The sequence below is a fragment of the Labeo rohita genome, chromosome 2 (assembly GCF_022985175.1).
Source record: "Labeo rohita strain BAU-BD-2019 chromosome 2, IGBB_LRoh.1.0, whole genome shotgun sequence".
NCBI lineage: Eukaryota > Metazoa > Chordata > Actinopteri > Cypriniformes > Cyprinidae > Labeo > Labeo rohita.
Genome location: NC_066870.1, coordinates 22,230,194 through 22,250,203, shown reverse-complemented (window position 1 = coordinate 22,250,203; position 20,010 = coordinate 22,230,194). Strand labels below are relative to the sequence as shown.

The following is a 20,010-nucleotide window of genomic DNA, read 5'->3' as shown; positions in this document are numbered from 1 at the left end:
ACTTGTATGACGTTCTTTCTACTTCGTGATGTAAAAAAATATACTTTAGAGATATTCATATGGAAGCCCGTTTTCACCACTGAATAACAAATAGAAAAGTTCTCAGAACTGCAACTTTTTATCTCACAATTTTGACATTTTTCTCAGAATTGTGAGCTATAAACTTGCAGTTCTGAGAAATTAAATCAGAATTGCGTGATTGCAAGATAAACTCACAGTTCTGAAAAATATAGTAGCAATTCTGAGTGGGGCTGCAACAATTCGGATTCGTATTCGATTTCTGCCCGTGTCCAGAAATCAGCAAAATACCGGAAGTGGCGCATTCCACATATTAAAAATCATAAAAAAGCTATACTATAGAATTCACAAACGCTAGGATTTCATTAAATAAATATATGTGATGCAGGTTTAATATATGCGCTTTAATTATTTACATGCGTGTAGGTTATGTACGTGCCTCTCAGAATGGCTGTTCACATAATGCTGCTCCACAAACTGTTATCATTTACATGTGTCGAGCATCTCAAACTCCATCTCTGCATGTTGTTATTAGTTTGGGGTTATTATAACGTTCCCCTGGGAATGCAACGTGCGACATTTAATCAGATTTGTAGGGTAAATCATTTATAAACCTATGCAAACACAGGAGAATACGTCATTCTTAATATGTTAACCTTTCATCTTGATTTCAAAATAAAAGTTCAAACCCTCACTCTGAGTTTGCACGCTTTGATGTCCACATATTCAAGGAATTACAGTGAATGTAGCGTTTCTATCATAAAGAAATGGCCAAATATTAAAGATTAGGTGCACATTTGAAATAAATGTTGTTTAAACACAGATCAGATCGTGCAAAGTATAAAAACAATAGTCAGGCATTTGTCATAATGCGTAATGCAGATTAGCTCTATTGTTTATAATATATAACAGTTTTGTTTAATAAAACCATACGATTACTTGCTTGTGCTCCTTTTTTGGAACTAATTATTATTGCCTCATTGCTATTAGGCTATATATGTATTTTCAGTTATTTTTTAAGGGCTATTTTTCACTTTGGTCTATTTTATTACTACAAATAAAATGAATTATAATTATCGGATTGCTCCAAGTAATCATCAGAATAATCAACAGATTACTTGATTATCAAAATAACTGTCAGTGACAGCCCTAATTTAGAGAAATAAATTCAGAATTGCAAGATATAAACTAAATTCTTACTTTTTTCTCAGAATTGTGAGTTTATGTCTTGCAGTTGTTACTTTTTTCTGAAAACATCAGTCTTTTTTTTTTTTTTTTCAAAATTGGACTGTATAACTCACAATTAAGAGTTTATATCTCACACTTCTGAGAAAAAAAGTCAGAATTATTTCTCACAACTGTGAGTTTATCATGCAATTCTGAGGAAAAAAAGTCAGAATTGTTTGCTTCTTGAGAATCTTGCGATTCTGACTTTAAAACTTGGAATTGCAAGTTTATGTCATGCAATTCTGACATTATAACTCGCAATGACGAGTTTATATCACAATTTTGAGAAAAAAAGTCAGAATTTTGAGATAAAAAGTCACAATAACAGTTTATTTTTTTTATTCAGTGACAGAAACTTGCTTCTATGTGTTCAGGTCCAAACAGTGTAGATTTGACCTCTCTGACTTTTTAAAAAACTGTTATCTCTCAAAATATTTTCTTCTGTCTGACCTCTGAAGTAGGTTTTCTGTATCACTTTTGAAACTTCCTTTTTTTTTTAAGTGTGAGTTTAAAAATCACACATTTAACACCATCTTTCTCTCTCAAATTCAGAACTACTTTTTTTTTTTATTGCTTTCTATTGCAATTAGCGTATTAGATTCAGTCTTTCCCTCAGGAGTTGATGTGATTAATTGTGTAAGAATAATTATCTGTGCTTCTTCAGTCAGTAGAGACAATGCATCTATTCAGAGATTTGAATTCAGAGACATTAGATGACAGCGATAGGTTGTTCAAACGTATTAGTGTCATGTGTTAGTCTGTAGAATTAGCTTTTGATGACAGCTTGAGTATTTGAGCTCATTCATGCTCTGAGAATCATAAATGAATCTCATGTGACTGACTAGCGGTAACTAGAGTAGAACTGTCAGATTTTCACAGATATAAGACTTAACTGGAATTTCATACAGCATTCAGCTTTATTTCCACTGATGGGGGTTAAATAATAGCTCAAATCATCCATAACAGTATGACTTGTAAGATGATTTATTTACACAGTTCCTATGGTTCTGGAAAGCCTGGAAATATCAAATTGTGTTATATTTTGTTCTGCTCTAAAAAAAACTAGATATTGTGCATGTGTAAAGTGTAAAGTAAAACTTTAAAAGCCAATTAGAACTTGATTTGTGAGTGAGTCGCTTTTGTTTTTTTAACTTGACCTTGATATTTCATCATGTACTTGGTTTCTAAAGAACTGGCATTGAGCAGTTGGATTTTCTGATTCACATGTGGATTACACTGTGCCATTGTGTGTGTGTGCTATATTTAGGCATTTTTCCTTTTTCTTTTTCAGAATGTCACAAGTAAAGACACTCCTATATTGCAAATATACATGTGCCACTCTTGTAATCAAGGAAAACTTTGCTCGGTTCTCCACCAGGACTGCAATTTTGTATAAGTTTACTGTGTTTAAAGCTGGGGGTGTAAGAAAATATCGATACACGTGTGTATCACGATATTTTGTTTGGCCACACTGTATCGATTCTCAAAAACGGGATATCGATATTTAAAAAAATAATAATCATACAAGATTCATGACAGTTGCTTCGTTTTGAGCTTATATCCTGACCGCTAGATTGCAGTCTTCTTATCTCTGAACTTAAACAGTGACAGGAAACACTAGCATAAGGGCACGCCGCTAATGTAAGTGTTAATGGAGGATGAAAGAATAGTTCCTGCTCCCGCCTCGGTGTAAAGTGTGGCGTCATTTCGGCTTTTGAGGTAACGTTCGCTCCAGGACGCTGCAATTACATTTTATACATTTAATAACTAAAGAATCTTGGCAAGCACTTTATTTTCTCCCCTTTACTCGTACTGCACAAAAAGTGATTCAGTAACATTGAATGGTTTGCATATGGTGGTGGGTTCTTAATTACAGCTTTCCTAAAATTATGTCCCACTCATAAAATAAGAAATATCCCAATATATCGCCTTGTTTACAATATCGCAGTGTATCACAACATATCGTATCGCAACCACTGTATCGTGATACGCATCATATCGCCAGATTCTTGGCAATACACAGCCCTATTTTAAGACAAGATCGTGTCTGATAATTGTGATGGTTACACTCAGCCTGGTTTATCTTATGAAAGCTCGATAGTTTTGGTTTGATGCTGCAGGTGTTCTTTTCTTTGCCTATTCGAGGAAGCAGAAGAACCGCTATAAGAGGAGACAAAGCTTTCAGTCCTTTCACACCATGGCTTCCCACATCTTCAGTATCACAATGCAGTGCATTCATGAGTCGTGAGTGTGGTGACTAACACCGTGTTGCGTGGACATCACATCATGCTTTTATTCTATAATGCTCTTTGTTTACTTTCCTCTTATCGTCCTTCACCCTACTTCTCTTTTTGCTAAGTCATATGATGTCGGCTGCCACATATTGCACCGTTCTTTGTTTATGATCCTTCTGAGTCCATCAGCATTGATCGCTCTTCGCATTAACCCCTCATTCAGTGCCAGAGCTCTCAAATGTATAAACGCAGCAGACTTCGATCCTACAAGCCTTTTGTGACTGTTCCTTCTTCACTTCAAAAAACAACTCCAGTGGCGCACTTGTCCTGATGTGGCTTTTAAAATGTTGCGGTTTATGTAATAAAGTGGTGCATTAGGCACCGCTGGCCTGAATTTGGGCTTCTGGCGTACAGAACAATACGTTCTGCAGATCACAAACAGCAACTGAGCTATTTACAAAAGAGTGCAACTATGAACCTGCCTTAGACTCCTTAAATTCTTGGCTTGCATTTTATTCTCCTGCTTCAACAAACATACCTACTTTGCTCGGTTTACCCAAAAGCAAATCTATTCATCTGTTAATGCTGATTTTGCCAACTCTTTATTTTATACGTGAATGCAGGATGAAAGGTTGAGCGCTTAGGGAGAGGGATGCCCTGAGGCAAGAGCTGAAAATACGCCACCTCTGTCAGCGCTCTTTCTTTGGGAAAAGTTACACAATACAGCTTAAGCTTGTAGAGGATGCGATGCATGCTTGATGAGTGTGACACTTTACTCGTAGGATTATCACAGTGAATACTCCTTTTGAGTGACTGCCAAGTGTGTGAATCTCAGGAAGGTCAAACTGATATTGTGCTCAGAGTGTTTAGGTACACTTCCTGAAGATCAGTGGTTTTTATGCTAGTCCTGTATTGGTGACTTAATCCATCCACTCAGTCAAAGACTGAAAATAAAGAGAAGAAATTATTGAATCAGGCTGTAGCTTCATACATTTTTTAACAGTGTCCTTACTACCTTTCTGGACCTTGAACATGTCAGTTATGTTGCTGTTTATGCAGGGTCAGAAAGCTCTCGGATTTCATCGAAAATATCTTAATTTGTGTTACTAAGATGAACGAAGGTCTTACAGGTTTGGAACGTCATGCGAGTGAGTAATTAATGACAGAATTTTCATTTTTGGGTGAACTATCCCTTTAAACCAGGTTTTAATGTAACCATGGGTTACCTGTTTATATTTAACACTGGGTTAGAAGTTATTTTTTTTAGCAGCCTATACTCCAGTCTTGTCACATGATCCTTTAGAAATTATTCCAATATGCTGATTTGGTGCTCAAGAATATTTCTTATAATCACCAGTGTGGTGGACAGTAAGAGTATTAATGTTTTTTAAAGAAGTCTCTTTTGCTCTTTTTCCTGCATTTATTTGATCCAAAGTACAGCAAAAAGAGTTCAATTTTTGAAATATTTTTACTATTTAAAAAAACTGTTTTCTATTTGAATATATTTTAAACTGTAATTTATTTCTGTGATTTCAAAGCTGAATTTTTAGCATCATTACTCCACTCACATGTTCCTTCAGAAATCATTCTAATATTCTGATTTGCTGCTCAAAAACATTTCTGTTTCTTTTTCTTTGATGAGTAGAAAGTTCTGAGGAACAGCATTTACCTGAAATAGAAATCTTTTGTAACATTAAAAATGTCTTAATTATCACTTTTGATCAATTTAAAGCATCCTTGCTAGATAAAAGTATTAATTTCTATAGTTTCTTTCCCCCCCAAAAAATAAAATAAAAAATTATACTGACTCCAAGCTTTTGAATAGTATAGTGTATAATGTTACAAAAGCTTTTTATTTAAGATAAAATCTGATCTTTGGATCTTTCTATTCATCAAAGAATCCTGAAAAAATGTACCCAACTGTTTTAAATATTGATAATAATAATAATAATAATAATAATAATAATAATAATAATAAAATAAAATGTTTCCTGAAAAGCAAATCAGCATATTAGAAAGATCATATGACACTGAAGGCTGGAGTTATGATGCTGAAAATTTAGCTTTGATCAGGAATAAATTACATTTCTCAAAATATATTCAGAAAACCTTTATTTTAAATAGTAAAGATATTGTGCAATAGTACTGCTTTTGCTGTATTTTGGATAAAATAAATGCAGGCTTGGTGAGCAGATGAGACTTATTTAAAAAAACATTACAAATCTTACTTTTCAAAAACTTTTGACTGGTAGTGTATTTATTTGTTCATGTTTTTTTGATGTATTTTACATCTGCACAAAATTTTAATATATTTTATCATACAGTATATGCTATGCCAACAATCTGGTTCCCAGACTGTCTATGGAACGACCTTTAAAAAGTAGGCTGTTTCTAAATATTTCTGTCAACTCATAAATTGATAACATGAAACACTCTGCATGCTGTGTTTTCCATTTGAATATTTGGGTGGTGAACGACAGATGGAAATACCAGCAATTCTGCTCATCTTAGGCAACTCCTTAATTCTTTCAGGGAGCTTTACCACAAGAATGCAGAGCAGCACATTTGTATCTCTTTCATGTCATGTCATGTGTTGATCTCCACCTCCAGACCCCTGAGTAGGGTGCCTTCAGGCCGTATTGGTGGTCTTGAGTGACACTGGCAGTTCAGCTAACAAAGCTTGCTTGTTTTCACATCTGGAATTGGGTGTCTGTCTAGCTAAGTGTGTTACACAACCAATTTTTTTCCAACATTACAGCAAAATGCACACATGAGTGTCTCCTGTATATCAGTTAAAACTGCGAGGTCATCTTTCTCCATCGCAAAGGTAGCCGCCCCATTTGTATTCAGACAAGACGTTTAGTTGTGTCTGAGGGGCCCAGGAGGCATCTGGGCTTAGCATGCTGAATTCAAGCACCATTCATGATGATAATTGTATAGCTGGAAAGCTGTACCTGCATATAAAGCGCTGATTCATCCAGGTATGCATGCGAATCCATTCACATTTACTCTGTTAATCCTCAGAGATGTTTGATAGGATATATAAGGGAAAACTGAGCATGCACGGTTAGGTTTCCAGGGATGAAAGTAGTTCCATAGATGAACATCTTATTAGATTTCACACATTATGCAGGAAGAGGCAATACCGCTGGAAGCGTTATCTGTGACAGACGCAGGATAGGGGATGAAAGGGCAGGAAATGAATATCGTAATGTTTGTTTTCATTGGGAAAGCTGTTGTGTTGGTTCATGTCAGAAAGGATTTCGAAGCACTGAGCGTGAGATGATATCAACTGGGCACACTGTTACCTGTTATTTGGCATTTAGTTTCTAACAACTTATCCTCAAAACATTCTTTATAAACACCCACAAAAGAGAGACCCAAAACTGAGAACTGAACACCACAACTACATTATTTTGACAACAGCTTACTTCATTTGTGGGTAGTGTGACGCGTTACATATCAATGGGCTTTTTTATTCACAAGATGTTTTAGGATTATTGACTGGATAACACTGGCTGTGCTATTTTTTTTTTTTTTTTTTTTTGACTGTAAAACGAACTGGCTCATAAGATTTAAGAATCGGCTTATATGGGTCTCATTGTAAGTTTTTGATTCGCTTAAAGGAGAAGTTCACTTAAAATATTTACAGATAATTTACTCACCCTCTTGTCATCCAAGATGTTCGTGTCTTTCTTTCTTCAGTCGTAAAAAATTGTTTCTTAGGGAAAACATTTCAGGAATGTTCTCCATATAGTGGACTTCTATGGTGCCTGCGAGTTTGAACGTCCAAAATGCAGTTTAAATGCAGCTTCAAAGGCCTATAAATAATCCCAGCCGATAAAGAAGGGTCTTATCTAAATCTAGCAAAACTATTGGTTATTTCTAAAAAAAAAAAAAAAGTATGATTTATATACTTTTCAATAAAATGTCCTACATTGCTGTTTTGCCTTTTTTTGCAAAGGGTGTTTGACCCTCCTTGCACATTCACTTTGTAAACAGTGGGTTGGTGATTTTGAAGTTGAAGGAAAAAAATGAAATGGGAGTTTTTCGACACACCCTAACTGTATTGACCCGGATTACACATAGTTCACATGTGCATCACAGAGCTAGACGAGACGAGCATTTGAGGTTAAAAAGTATATAAATTGTACCTTTTTTGTAGAAATTACCAATTGTTTCACTAGATAAGAGCTTTCTTTCTTGGCTGGGATCATTTAGAGCCCTTTGAAGCTACATTTAAACTGCATTTTGGACGTTCAAACTCACGGGTCCAATAGAAGTCCACTATATGGAGAAAAATCCTGAAATTAATTTTTTCTTTAAATTATCTGTTAATTTTTGTTCTGGAAGTGAACTTCTCCTTTAATAGAACCAGATCATAAGAGTCATTTCTTTTGAGAATCAAAATACACTCATCATCACTGTATGTTTTATGCTGTAGATTCACTAGCAGTATTGTGGTGCAGAACTAAACATCCGTTATTTTATTTAAAGAAGAAAAACTCCTGAATGATGAACACTACGGTTTTAGATACATGCTTGTGTCAAGAGCTCCAGTGCATATAGATCTTTTTGCTTCCTGAACATTGATTTCTAAATGCGCTAGACCATAATTTGATAAATCTTAACATACTATATGTGCGTCAATAGAGTGCATTGAAGTACAATATTAGCCAGGCGCAACCGCCTGTGATTGCATATAATTTGGAGACGCCAGCTGGATAGAAGGACACTCTCTGTCTTTCAGAGGAAATGGAAAGTTTTTTTTATTTGTTTTGAAAGACATTCCTTGTCTGTTTGTGCGGCATCTAGGGAATTAATTAACTCCAAATGTAATTGGATATGCCTTTAGTGTCCTTGTGTTGTCTGTCTTACATAACCAAGCTTTGCTGTGCTCAGCCATTATTAGTGAAAGTGTCATAAAACTTGTTGTACTGTTGTCCTGAGGTTTATTTCAGTCATTAATTACTCCGCCTCATGTCGTTCCAAACCCGTAAGACCTTTGTACATCTTCAGAACACAAATTAAAATATTTTTGATGAAATCTGAGAGCTTACTGATAGCAACACAACTGACACATTCAAGGTCCAGAAAGGTAGCAAGGTCGTCATTAAAATAGACGTCAGTGGTTCAACCTTAATTTTATGAAGCTACGAGAATACTTTTTGTGCGCAAAGAAAACAAAAATAACAACTCTAGGGGTGAAACTCTGGGAAACATGTAAGTATTTTCTGTAGCTTCTGAAGGACAGTACTAAATGGAAAAAAAAGATATTTAGCCAAAATAAGAAAAACGTACTTCATCTTTCTGTTCAAAAGTTTTCACCCCCCGGCTCTTAATGCATCATTGAGCGCTTGAACCTTTTGTACTAGTTGCATATGAGTCCCTCAGTTGTCCTCAGTGTAAAAAGAAGGATCTCAAAATCATAAAGTCATTGCTGGAAAGGGTTCAATACACAACAAAATGTTGAAAAACTAAAGAATTTGTGGGACCTGAAGGATTTTTCTGACGAACAGCAGGCAGTTTAACTGTTCAGGACAAACAAGGGACTCATGAACAACTAGCACTAAACAAAAAAACAACACAGTATTGAGAATCAACTGTATGTAAACTTTTGAATGGGGTCATTTTTATAAATTCAACTATTATTTTCTCTTTCGGACTATATGTAAATGTATTCTATGTGAAATATCTTACTCAGGTCAGTACTGACAAAAAATAACATACATTTTGTATAATCCCTCTTATTTTGTTAAAATAATTAACTTTTTGCAGATTCTGCAAAGGTGTATGTAAACTTTTGACCTCAACTGTAAGATACACCTTCATAGAATTAGACTTGTGAGGACTATTATCAATCATGCACATTATTTGAGCTTGAACTGCTACTTAACTTGATACTATTTAGCTTAGTAAACTTAGTGATTTTTCCATCATTGACACCTTGTTCTACTCTTACGTTATTGTGCCTGAATGTGACCAATTAAAAAGCTCTTTGTTGAAGCATACCAAACAGTATTATCAGTTTGTAGTCAAATGTTTTTGAATCAGAGATAAAGTTAAATCCAAGGCCTTTTAGAGGGCAGCTGCATCTCAGCATGATTGGATCATGTTGTGTCTGTCTCCAAAACACATAGCTTGAGTTCAGCGATCAGCGGGAGGGGAGCAACTTCAGCCTATAAATATAGAAAATATAAATATGAAAATGCTGGGCGTTTATTTTCTTTCGGACAGTTGTGATAATAAAAAGACCGGTTCTGTTCAAAAAAGGTGGAGACTTGGAGTGTTTGGAGAGCAAACAGCAGTGTGCCCTTTTCGGTATTTTGGGATTCATTTGCGGCGTTACAAAGACACAAAACAGACAAGAATTTACAGGCCATTCAAAGTGTTGTCATGCTCGCTCCGCGCAGCCCAAACCGCAATGTGCACCATGGGAAAGTTGTGGAGCGAGGGGGCGGAGAAGGGGGCGTGTCTTTCTTCTTCTTCTTCACAGAAATACTCATTTCCTGTACTAACAATACCAAGAATTTAATACTAAAATATCACATTTGCAAACACCAAAAAAGTTGTGCAATGAGAAGTAAATATTGCAGATATCACTGCCTAAATGGTACTTTGTGTGAACTTGGCAGAGTCTGGAGTGCTAAACTCACTTTCCACCCTTTCCTCTCTCTCTGTGTCCGTTTTTTTCTGGTTTAGGTCAGTCAGGGAAATGTCCCAGGCATTGAGAGTGCGTACTTGGCCATGGACACTGAAGAGGGGGTGGAGGTGGTGTGGAACGAAGTGCAGTTTTCAGACAAGAAGGTTTTCAAATCCTTTGAGGTAAGACCATGCTTGTTTTCCAACGCTGATGTTATGGGTGGGATACTTAGCATGCTGCACCACAAACATCTGTGAAATGTTACTGTATTGAAGCGTCATCATGCTGCAAATGTGGTACGGTGACAGAAACAATGCTTGAAATGTGAAACCAAGAGTGTATGTACTTTATGTTGTGCAGGAGCGGATAAAGGAGATGTTTGAGAATCTCATGCAGGTGGAGCATCCAAACATCGTGAAGTTTCACAAGTATTGGTTGGACATGAGAGAGAGCAGAGCAAGGGTTAGACGCAAGACACACCTAATAGAAATGAACGCCTCTGTGAACTTTAGCCTAAATTCAGACATTAACATTTTCTTTCATTTCGTGCCACACAGGTGATTTTTATCACCGAATATATGTCATCTGGAAGTCTCAAGCAGTTTTTGAAGAAGACTAAGAAAAACCACAAAACTATGAATGTGAAGGTAAGGTGTTTTATCAATCATTGTAATTGAAAAACCTGTATGCAGAAAAGTTAGAGGACAATGCCACCTTCTGGCAGAAATATGACAAAATCATAACACACTAGTACTGTCTGTATGTCTCAGGCATGGAAGCGTTGGTGCACACAGATACTCTCTGCACTCAGGTAGGACATTGAGGATTTAGTATCATCTGCAAATTTGCTGTTAAAGCTGAAGTGTGTAAGCGAAATAAAAATATTTTCCCAGCTTAATATACAGAGGCAAAGTCAGTAAATACTGTGGCTCAGTGCTGCTATCAAAACATTGCTTTGTTTGTTTGAGCATCTTGACCAACCCAGCATAGCAACACTGACTCAGCCAATGGTGTGAGTTTGAGGGTGGAGCTGTCTATTTGTTTGGCCAATGACAGATGAGGGGAGTTTTTGGGAATAAAGTTTTTTTGCAATTATGTTTCATGACACTAGAAGTTACACATTTCAGCTTTACAGCTAGTACTTTCTCCTTATCATGAAATAAATAAATAATACATATATATACACACTGAAGTTCAAAGGTTTAGGATCAGTAAGATTTGTAATGTTTTTTAAAGTTTCTTGTGCTCATCAAGGCTGCATTTATTTGATTACAAATACAGAAAAACATGTAATATTGTGAAATATATGCAACGTAAAATAATGTTTTTCTATTTTAATATACATTAAATTATATTTTATTTTTGTGATGCAAAGCTGAATTTTCAGCATCATTACTCCAGTCATCAGTGTCACACAATCCAGAAATCATTTAAATATTCGTATTTATTATCAGTGTTGAAAACAAGCTGCTTAATTAATTTATTTATTTTTTTGGAACCTGTGATACCTTTTTCAGGTTTCTTTGAATTGAAAGTTAAAATAATCAGCATTTATTTAAAATGGAGGGGGTTTTTTTCTAACAATATACACTACCGTTCAAAAGTTTGGGGTCAGTACATTTCTATAGTTTCTTTTTCATTCTTTCGAAAGAAATTCATACTTTTATTCAGCAAAGATGTGTTAAATTGTTAAAAAAAAAGTGATAGCAAAGAGTGATATTGTTTGAAAATATTTCTATTTTCAATAAATGCTGTTTTTTTTGTTTTTTTTTTTAACTTTTTATTCATCAAAGAATCCCGAAAAGAAGTATCACAGGTTCCAGAAAAATATTTGGCAGCACAACTGTTGGCAATATTGATAATTCTAATAATAAATCAGCATATTAGAATAATTTCTGAAGGATCACGTGACACTGAAGACTAGTGTAATGGCTGACGAAAATTCAGCTTTGCATCAGAGGAATAAATTGTATTTTAAAGTACAGTAAAATAGAAACCTTTATTTTATATTGTATTAACATTTTGCATAAGTGCATAAGCATAAAAGAGTTCTTTAAAAACATTACAAGCACCATATATATATATATATATATATGTGTGTGTGTGTGTGTGTGTAAAAAAATATTTATTTGTATGGAAAAAATAATTTATTATTTTACTAGTTTAACCCTTTTTCTGCTACAAATTATTTGTTTTTTATACAAAATAGTTTTTTTAAGTTTGTATGTTTTTTTGTTTTTTTACTGTATTGATGTTTTATCTTTTTTGACTTATTTAGTTATTTGCATTCATGTGATCCACCCATTATCCATGGTAACCTGACCTGTGACACCATCTTTATCCAGCACAATGGCCTCATAAAGATCGGCTCAGGTTTTTGTCTTTTAATTCTTGTATTGAAGATTTAAAGTGGTCATCGGATGCAAAACTCACTTTTACATGTTGTTTGAACATAAATGTGTGTTGGCAGTGTGTGTACACAACCACCCTATTATGATAAAAATCCACCCAGTGGTATTTTTGTAATCTTTATAAGAAAATATCCGCTTTTTCAAATCAAGCCATTCTCAGCTTCTGAAATTTGAGCCAAAGTATGTTATAGACTTCTCATCACGGCCCTAAAGAATCATATCAACTTGTGGAAAAGGGGCATCCGATTACCCCTTTAACTCAATAAGATTTGATGTCTGATCATTTTTAACATAAAATCGTTTTCAGAAAAGTTATATGTCTCTTCTTTCTTTTACAGTTTGGCACAGGCTGTTTGTTAATGGTAAGTCCATTCTGAGCTCTCTATGTCATGTGCACAGGAATTTGGTGTCTCGTCAGAAAGAAAACACAGACCGTACTTGGACTGTTTCTTTTCCTTCCTTCCTTAAACAATGCTTTGCGTAAATTGGCCCAAAATCCTGGCAGTTATGTAATGTACTGTAACATTTCTTGTCAGCTTTCACAATCCAAGGCATAAATAAAGAAAATAAGGCCCACTTCCCCCCTCAGAGTATTTATTTTGGACTCCAGCCCATGTGTCTTGTATGTTTACTGGCAATAATTTTTCCATTCATATGATGTTATAAATAGAGTTTGAATGTTTTGTTTATTTCTTTAGTATTTGCTGAGGCGATTCATGGGAATGTGCATCAACATCGAGATGAAGTACGGAACCAGCATTTCTTTGCTCCGGAGTATGGCAGTGAGTATCTGATGCTTTTACCATATTATCATCTTTCTCACTCAACCATATTTAAACCATGTATAAAACAGAAACGTGTTCATTTCTGTGACATTTCTTTATTTTCTTTTTCTCAAGTTGCTGAAGATGACTACGCCATTGATATATTTTCATTTGGCATCTGTGCCTTGGAGGTCTGAGACTTACTTTCTATCTAAACTATCAAAAAATACCAAATTCTAATAGTTCCAAAAGAACATCTTTTAATTTTGTTTTCCCCACTCACCTATAGATGGCAGTACTGGAAATCCAGGCCAATGGAGACACTGCAGTTTCGAAGGAGGCTATTGATCATGCTGGACAATCACTTGAGGACCCTCTCATGAGGGTAAAAGACTTTAAGCGTATGTTTACAACTAATACAACTCTGTTGAATTTTTTTTGGTTTGATCTAATGCCTTTTTCACTTACGCTGACAGGAATTTATCCAGTCGTGTGTGCGCACAGAAGCCAAGACGAGACCCACAGCTCATGACCTGCTGTTCCACAGAGTGTTATTTGAGGTCCACTCCTTAAAACTGCTTGCTGCGCACTGCTTTATCAATAACCAGTGTAAGTGGGACATGGAAAACACTGTTGTTCATCGCTTTCTGATATCTCAGAGTAACAGAATAACCCATTATGCAACAGGAATTTACATTTCTCTTTGGTTTAGGTCTTAAACTTGTATCATTTTTTTTTTCCAGATCTTCTTCCTGAGAATTGTGTGGAGGAGAAAACAAAATCTTTTGATCCTAATGGCATCATGGCAGAGATTAATCATCGTGACCGACCTGGAGTCCATCTAAAGTGAGTTTCTCAAACAAAATGGGATTGTCTTTTTTCAGATTGTTTCCCACTGACGTCCTTCTCATTTTTTTTCTTTTCAAGGTACTCTCATGTTTCTCCTCTGGAGCTGGACAAATTCCTTGAGGATGTGAAGTGAGTCATAGAGAACATCAGCTGGTCTTAGATTTTGACTGTTTTTGTTTCCATGCTTGTGCATTTCAAACCTTTCTTCTTCTGCATGAACAGGAACGGCATATACCCCCTCATGAACTTTGCTTCCCAGCGGCCGCATCCTATCCCCCGGGCTCTTTCTTTGTCACAGGAACAGATGGAGACTGTAAAGACCCCAACCCCAGAACCACAGGAGACAGAAACCAGAAAGGTTAGAATAAGATTTATGTTGGAAACAATGTTAAGACTTACTAACTCCAATCAGTTTATTCACACCATTTGTTTAAAAAAAGCAGCTGCTCAGATTCACAATTCATTTTAAACATGTTTTTGAAGCAAAGTATTAGTTGTCTAACAAATGTTTGCAGACTGATGGACAATTTGTCCAGAACTGATACTGTTGATGAGCAAGGGTCAATTTGAAAAAGCTGAAATCTGTTTAAATATTTCCCAGAATCAATGGTGATCAATGCATCTCATTCATGTATGAACAGTATTTCTCTTACTTACTTTTTAATACTCAATGCATTTTTTTAAAACCCTGTGCAACAGAAAACAGGCCCAAAATAGCCAAATCCTTGTGTTTTCATGCAGGTTGTCCAGGTCCACTGTAATTTGGAAACGAATGAGGAAGGCACAAAGAGTCATGTGAGTTACATTTTTTTGGCATTTAGTTTTGCTTAACTTCACCTAAAAAGCGTTGGTGCATCATCTGTCCTTTTCTTCTTTGTAGCTCTCTCTCTTTTTAAAGATGGATGACAGGCTTCACCGTCAGCTTAGCTGTGATGTTTTACGATGTAAGTTAATATTAAAACATTCAAACGTGTTCTTGTTGCATTTATTTTTTAAATAATGGCTGAAAAGTACATTCAATTGTTTTTTTTCAGCTGACAAACCCAAAGATTTGGCTAGTGAATTGGTCCACCATGCTTTTATTAGTGAGGTAAGCACAAGATCTTCTAACCATCAGGCTTCTTCATGCCTTTTAGTCACATTTAGCAGATAAGTGCTAGGCGATAATGTAGTTCACATTCTGTGGCCATAAAAGCACTCAAACAGTAAAAATTTGTTAAATAGCATATATCGCTTTATGTGAGTGTACTGTGTCAACTTATCCAGGTATCCATTATACAACTTTAATTTAAAGGGGTCATCGGATGCAAACTTCACTTTTACATGCTGTTTAAACATTAGTGTGTGTTGGCAGTGTATGTACACATCTACCCTATAATGATAAAAATCCATGCAGTGGTTTTTAATTCATCTGTAAAAATAATATTCCCTTTTTCAAATCGAGCCGTTCTCAGATGCCTGTCGGTGTGGTGACACACTGACAGAGGCCGCTCCCACGATTGTTCATTGACAGCGTCTTACCTCAGACCCTTCCTACAATAGCTGTAACAGTCCGACCTCCATTGTTTCGATGCCGGAGCAGAGATGTAAGTTAGACAAGAATATCTCAGATTGAGCAATTGGGGTGTTGTGTTGCTGGATGTAATAATGAACATAGTGGTCGTCATTTATTCCCGACATCTGTGCCGCTGAAGATGCAGTAGATTACGTTTGTTTGTGAAGGGAATGCGCCTCCCGATCTACATAAATGTGTCTATGTTCGCGCAAATCATTTGTGATCCAAGTTCACCTACAGCAGAAGTGAGTACAAGGGTTTTTTATGAACCTCTACAATCACTAACTAGTTAGCAAGTTTTGCCGCTAAACACATTAAATGCGGCTAAAATAAACAATCTCTCAGAGCAGCAGAGAGAAGAGAGGGGCGGGGCGAGCCGAGCTCATTTGCATTTAAAGGAACAATCCCTCAGAATGGGATGATTTTTGCAGAGCTGATTTTGGCAAGGTAAAAAGGGTATTGTTTTATACAGCCATTGAGAATTTTTTTACCTAAGTATATTATAGATCAGATTCTAATATTATAGACTTTTCATTAGGACCCTAAAGAATCATATAAACTTGTGGAAAATGGGCATCTGATGACCCCTTTAAGACATATATTAAATAGGTTTGCCCCCTAATAGCTGACTAACGATTAGTTGACCAGAAGAGGCTTGGTCAACCAAAATTTTATTAGACGCTTGGTCGCAGGAGAATTTTTTTTAAATCCATAGGAAGTGGCGAAGTTACGCAGTCCGTGATTAACAGATCATTAGCGGCTGGTCTATGTGATTTGTAGTAGCAGCTTTATTTGGCCGCTTGAGCACTTATTAGGCTATGTAGGCAATTAAAGGCTGATTATTATGATTTAAAAGGTTTATTAATAAAGTGTGATTAGTCGATAATGCTTAAAATGAACAACTACTAGTCGACCAGAAAAATCTTTAGTCGAGGGCACTCCTAATATTAAATTATTTTGATGATGTGAGCTATGTGTTGCTAATAAATAAAAAAAATAAAAAAACTGATATGATGACCACAGCTACTGAAAGAGCTGACATTTCCCACAAGGAGTCTAAATACCCCTTGATATAAAGTGAAATCTGCGCTAAGAAACTCTTTCAATGGCTGCATCCAGCAACACAATACCTCAATCGCACAATCTAACTTACATCCCTGCTCCGGCATTGAAACAAAGGAGGTTACTGGACTGTGATAGCTGGTCTGAGGTAAGACACTCATGTCAATCAACTATCGTGGGAGCGGCCTCTGTCGATGTGACGCCACAACGACAGGCATCTGAGAACGGTTCCGTTTGAAAAAGGGGATATTATTTTTACAAATTAATTAAAAACCACTGCATGGATTTTTATCATTATAGGGTAGATTTGTACAAACACTGCCAACACACATTAATGTTCAAACAATATGAAAAAGTGAACTTTGCATCCAATGACCCCTTTAATTAACATAATTCTTCCATGGGTTTTCTACTACACATTTTAGTGCGAGGCATCATTTACGTTGTATTAAGCCATCAGATGAACTGCTTTGCTTTGTGTAATTGTGATTATCTGGTTTTTGTCATGCAGGAAGACTGCGAAAAGTTGGCTTGTTTTCTTGAGGATGCATTATGCAAGCACTGGTCAGGGACGTCCACCTCCCCTACTGCCATGGCTGTGATGTACTAAGCCCAGCTGGTCCCATAGTAGACAAACACGGATTGAAAACTGGACCAGAGCTTGAGGAAAAAAAAATGCTGAGAGATCCAGAAGAGGGGAATGAGACCAAATGCGCAACATTACATAATGAAGTTCATGATGAGATGGCTTCAGAATCAGCAATGGACCTGGGGAGAAAACTCGGACCATACTGCATGGTACCTGCACAACCTCCAAAGAGCTGTTCCCTTTGATCTTGAAGGTCGAGTTACTGCTATCATCTCACCGTGACGAACATTTCTATCACTTGCAGAAATTCTGCTTCAGTGCCAGCATTTTGGGGGTTTTTTTTTTTTTTTTTTAAGAGTTTAAAGGATTTTTAATAACATCCCTCCAAGTCATTGTGCCTATGTGGCATAATCCGTCCTCATCTAGCAAAGGACAAAATCTCACACAGACTTAAATGTGTTATTTATTATTTTAAACAATTAATACACAGTCTTGGTATACATGTTTAAAAGCTCAAGCAAGGAAATGCATCAAAATGTTTAATTATACATTTTTAAATGATCTTATTCTGTATGCTTTAACAAGCTGACGTTGAGCAAACGAATGTACGGAACTATGACAAAAGTGCTCTTGGCACCTATTATACTAATATATTTCAACTTTTCTTTTCAGACTTTAAACTTCATTTCTTGCTCTTAATCTGGAATGATATTACAGAGTTAAAGATGTCTCTTTTTTTAACTGAACTATGTTGATCTCAATTGCTTTTTTTCATGCAGATGTTTGTAAACGGTAGCAATAACGGTATCCTTAAAGGGATAGTTTACCCGAAAATGAAAATTCTGTCATTAATTACTCACCCTCATGTCATTCCAAACCCATAAGACCTTCAATCATCTTCGGACGATATTTTTGATAAAATCTAAGAGCTTTCTGACCCTGCATAGACAGCAGTATAACTGAAATGTTCCCAGACCTTCTTTATAAAGTTACGGTTGAACAACTGATGTCACGTGGACTATTTTAACAATCGTCTTACTACGTTTCTAGGTCTGGGAACATTTCAGTTACATTGCTGTATATGCAGGGTCAGAAAGCTCTTGGATTTCATAAAAAAAATCTTAATTTGTGTTCCAAAGATGAACAAAGGTCTCACAGGTTTGGAACGACATGAGGGTAAGTAATTAATGACAGAATTTACCTTTTTTGGGTGAACTGCATTACAAGTGCATTACTATTCAGATGTTTGGGGTCAGTAAGATTGTTTTTTTTTTTTTTTTAAAGAAACTAATACTTTTATCCAGCAAGGCCACATTAAATTGATCAAAAGTGACAGTAAATCTTTTACATTGTTATAAAAATCTGTTTTTTAATATTGATAACATTGATAAGATAATAAGATTTTTTTTAAACAATTTTCCTGTTTTACTGTATTTTTCATAAAATGAATGCAGCTTAATAGACTTTAAAAACATTTTTAAAAATCTTACCGACCCCAAGTGTACAAGACGTTCCATCTGATAGTTGCTCAGTTTTAAGCAATACTTCATCCAGATGTCTTTTACCAAGAAAAAGCTTAAACTAATGAGTAGATCTATAAATTTGTTAATTCATTTAGCAGACATTATTAAACAAAACAACTGATATAAATAATCATACAAGCATTTTGAGCAGCTAATAACACAGGAGTCCCATTCATGGAACAGTGTAACAGTGTTGACATGGGATTTTTTTATTTTATTTGCCTTCTTAATGTGAATATGAGCTGATCCTAGATCAGCTGATTGCTCAGAGGTGTGTGACATATATGGGCCCAGTTTACCTATAATTACTTCTTTGTCCCTTACACTAGTAATGCATAGAGATAGCATACAATAAACTGACCGTTGACTGAATCAGAAGAAACAATGGTTTACTTAAATAAATCCCTCCACTGGGTATGAAGGGCTTTTATTCTGTTTGGCATTTACATATCACCACAGTATGTCATGTAAAATGATTTATACACTACTTTGTATGCATTCTATAAGTGAGAACTTGAACCACGTCACAGCCAAAGATATACTGGGTGCAATGTTGGCAAAAGTGGGTACTACATTGGAAATATAACGTCCTGTATTTGATTGATACTTGCATATTTACAACAGTATTCATTCTGTGAAAACATCTATGTTGCCATGCCATCCAAAGCAATAGTGTCTGTTTTAGGGATGCTTTCAGTACTGTACTCTCCAGTGGCTTTGACTTTGACTTCCCAATATTACTTAAAATATGTGCATGTCAGGAAAGGAATGCTTTTACAAAATTGTTCATTTTTGTTTTATTGGCATGGGTGTACATTGGATGTATTGCAGCTTCAAAACTATTACAAGGGATTTGAAATCTCCATTTATTCTTGCGAATTCAAATAATTCAGATTACATGGGGAAAAAAGTCACAATTATCCTAGTGTTATTATAAGACTCCAGTGTCTTGCAATGTAATAAATTTGTACGTAGATACAAGAGATATGAATGTACAGCCAGTGAGTAACTGTTTAAATATACTCTTTCAAATTCCTGGTGTCCTTTCTCATCTTAATCAAATACATTAACCAGCCTTTGGCTTTAAGCAGTTTTATTTTATTTATCATTTGTTTCGTTTTTTTGTTTGTTTGTT

At 35.6% G+C, this 20,010-nt stretch overlaps 1 protein-coding gene across 2 annotated transcripts in view; it reads left to right on the top strand.

The window, feature by feature from the left end:
- The window catches only part of nrbp2a (nuclear receptor binding protein 2a), a 28,039-nt gene extending 9,411 nt beyond the window's left edge, over window positions 1-18,628 (top strand). Inside the window, exons 2-18 of one of the 2 annotated variants that reach the window (XM_051135377.1) lie at window positions 10,182-10,304; window positions 10,483-10,584; window positions 10,680-10,769; window positions 10,893-10,933; window positions 12,401-12,495; window positions 12,872-12,895; window positions 13,232-13,315; window positions 13,433-13,488; window positions 13,587-13,682; window positions 13,774-13,906; window positions 14,041-14,143; window positions 14,225-14,275; window positions 14,369-14,504; window positions 14,888-14,941; window positions 15,027-15,090; window positions 15,181-15,236; window positions 17,275-18,628. In XM_051135377.1, coding sequence (XP_050991334.1) covers window positions 10,182-10,304; window positions 10,483-10,584; window positions 10,680-10,769; window positions 10,893-10,933; window positions 12,401-12,495; window positions 12,872-12,895; window positions 13,232-13,315; window positions 13,433-13,488; window positions 13,587-13,682; window positions 13,774-13,906; window positions 14,041-14,143; window positions 14,225-14,275; window positions 14,369-14,504; window positions 14,888-14,941; window positions 15,027-15,090; window positions 15,181-15,236; window positions 17,275-17,373 — 1,407 coding nt within the window. In that variant the 3' untranslated portion in view covers window positions 17,374-18,628. Of the gene's footprint in view, window positions 1-10,181; window positions 10,305-10,482; window positions 10,585-10,679; window positions 10,770-10,892; window positions 10,934-12,400; window positions 12,496-12,871; window positions 12,896-13,231; window positions 13,316-13,432; window positions 13,489-13,586; window positions 13,683-13,773; window positions 13,907-14,040; window positions 14,144-14,224; window positions 14,276-14,368; window positions 14,505-14,747; window positions 14,778-14,887; window positions 14,942-15,026; window positions 15,091-15,180; window positions 15,237-17,274 lie in introns of those variants that run through there. The other variant, XR_007829714.1, reaches the window with a different exon arrangement.
- The last annotated feature ends 1,382 nt before the right edge of the window (window positions 18,629-20,010 follow it).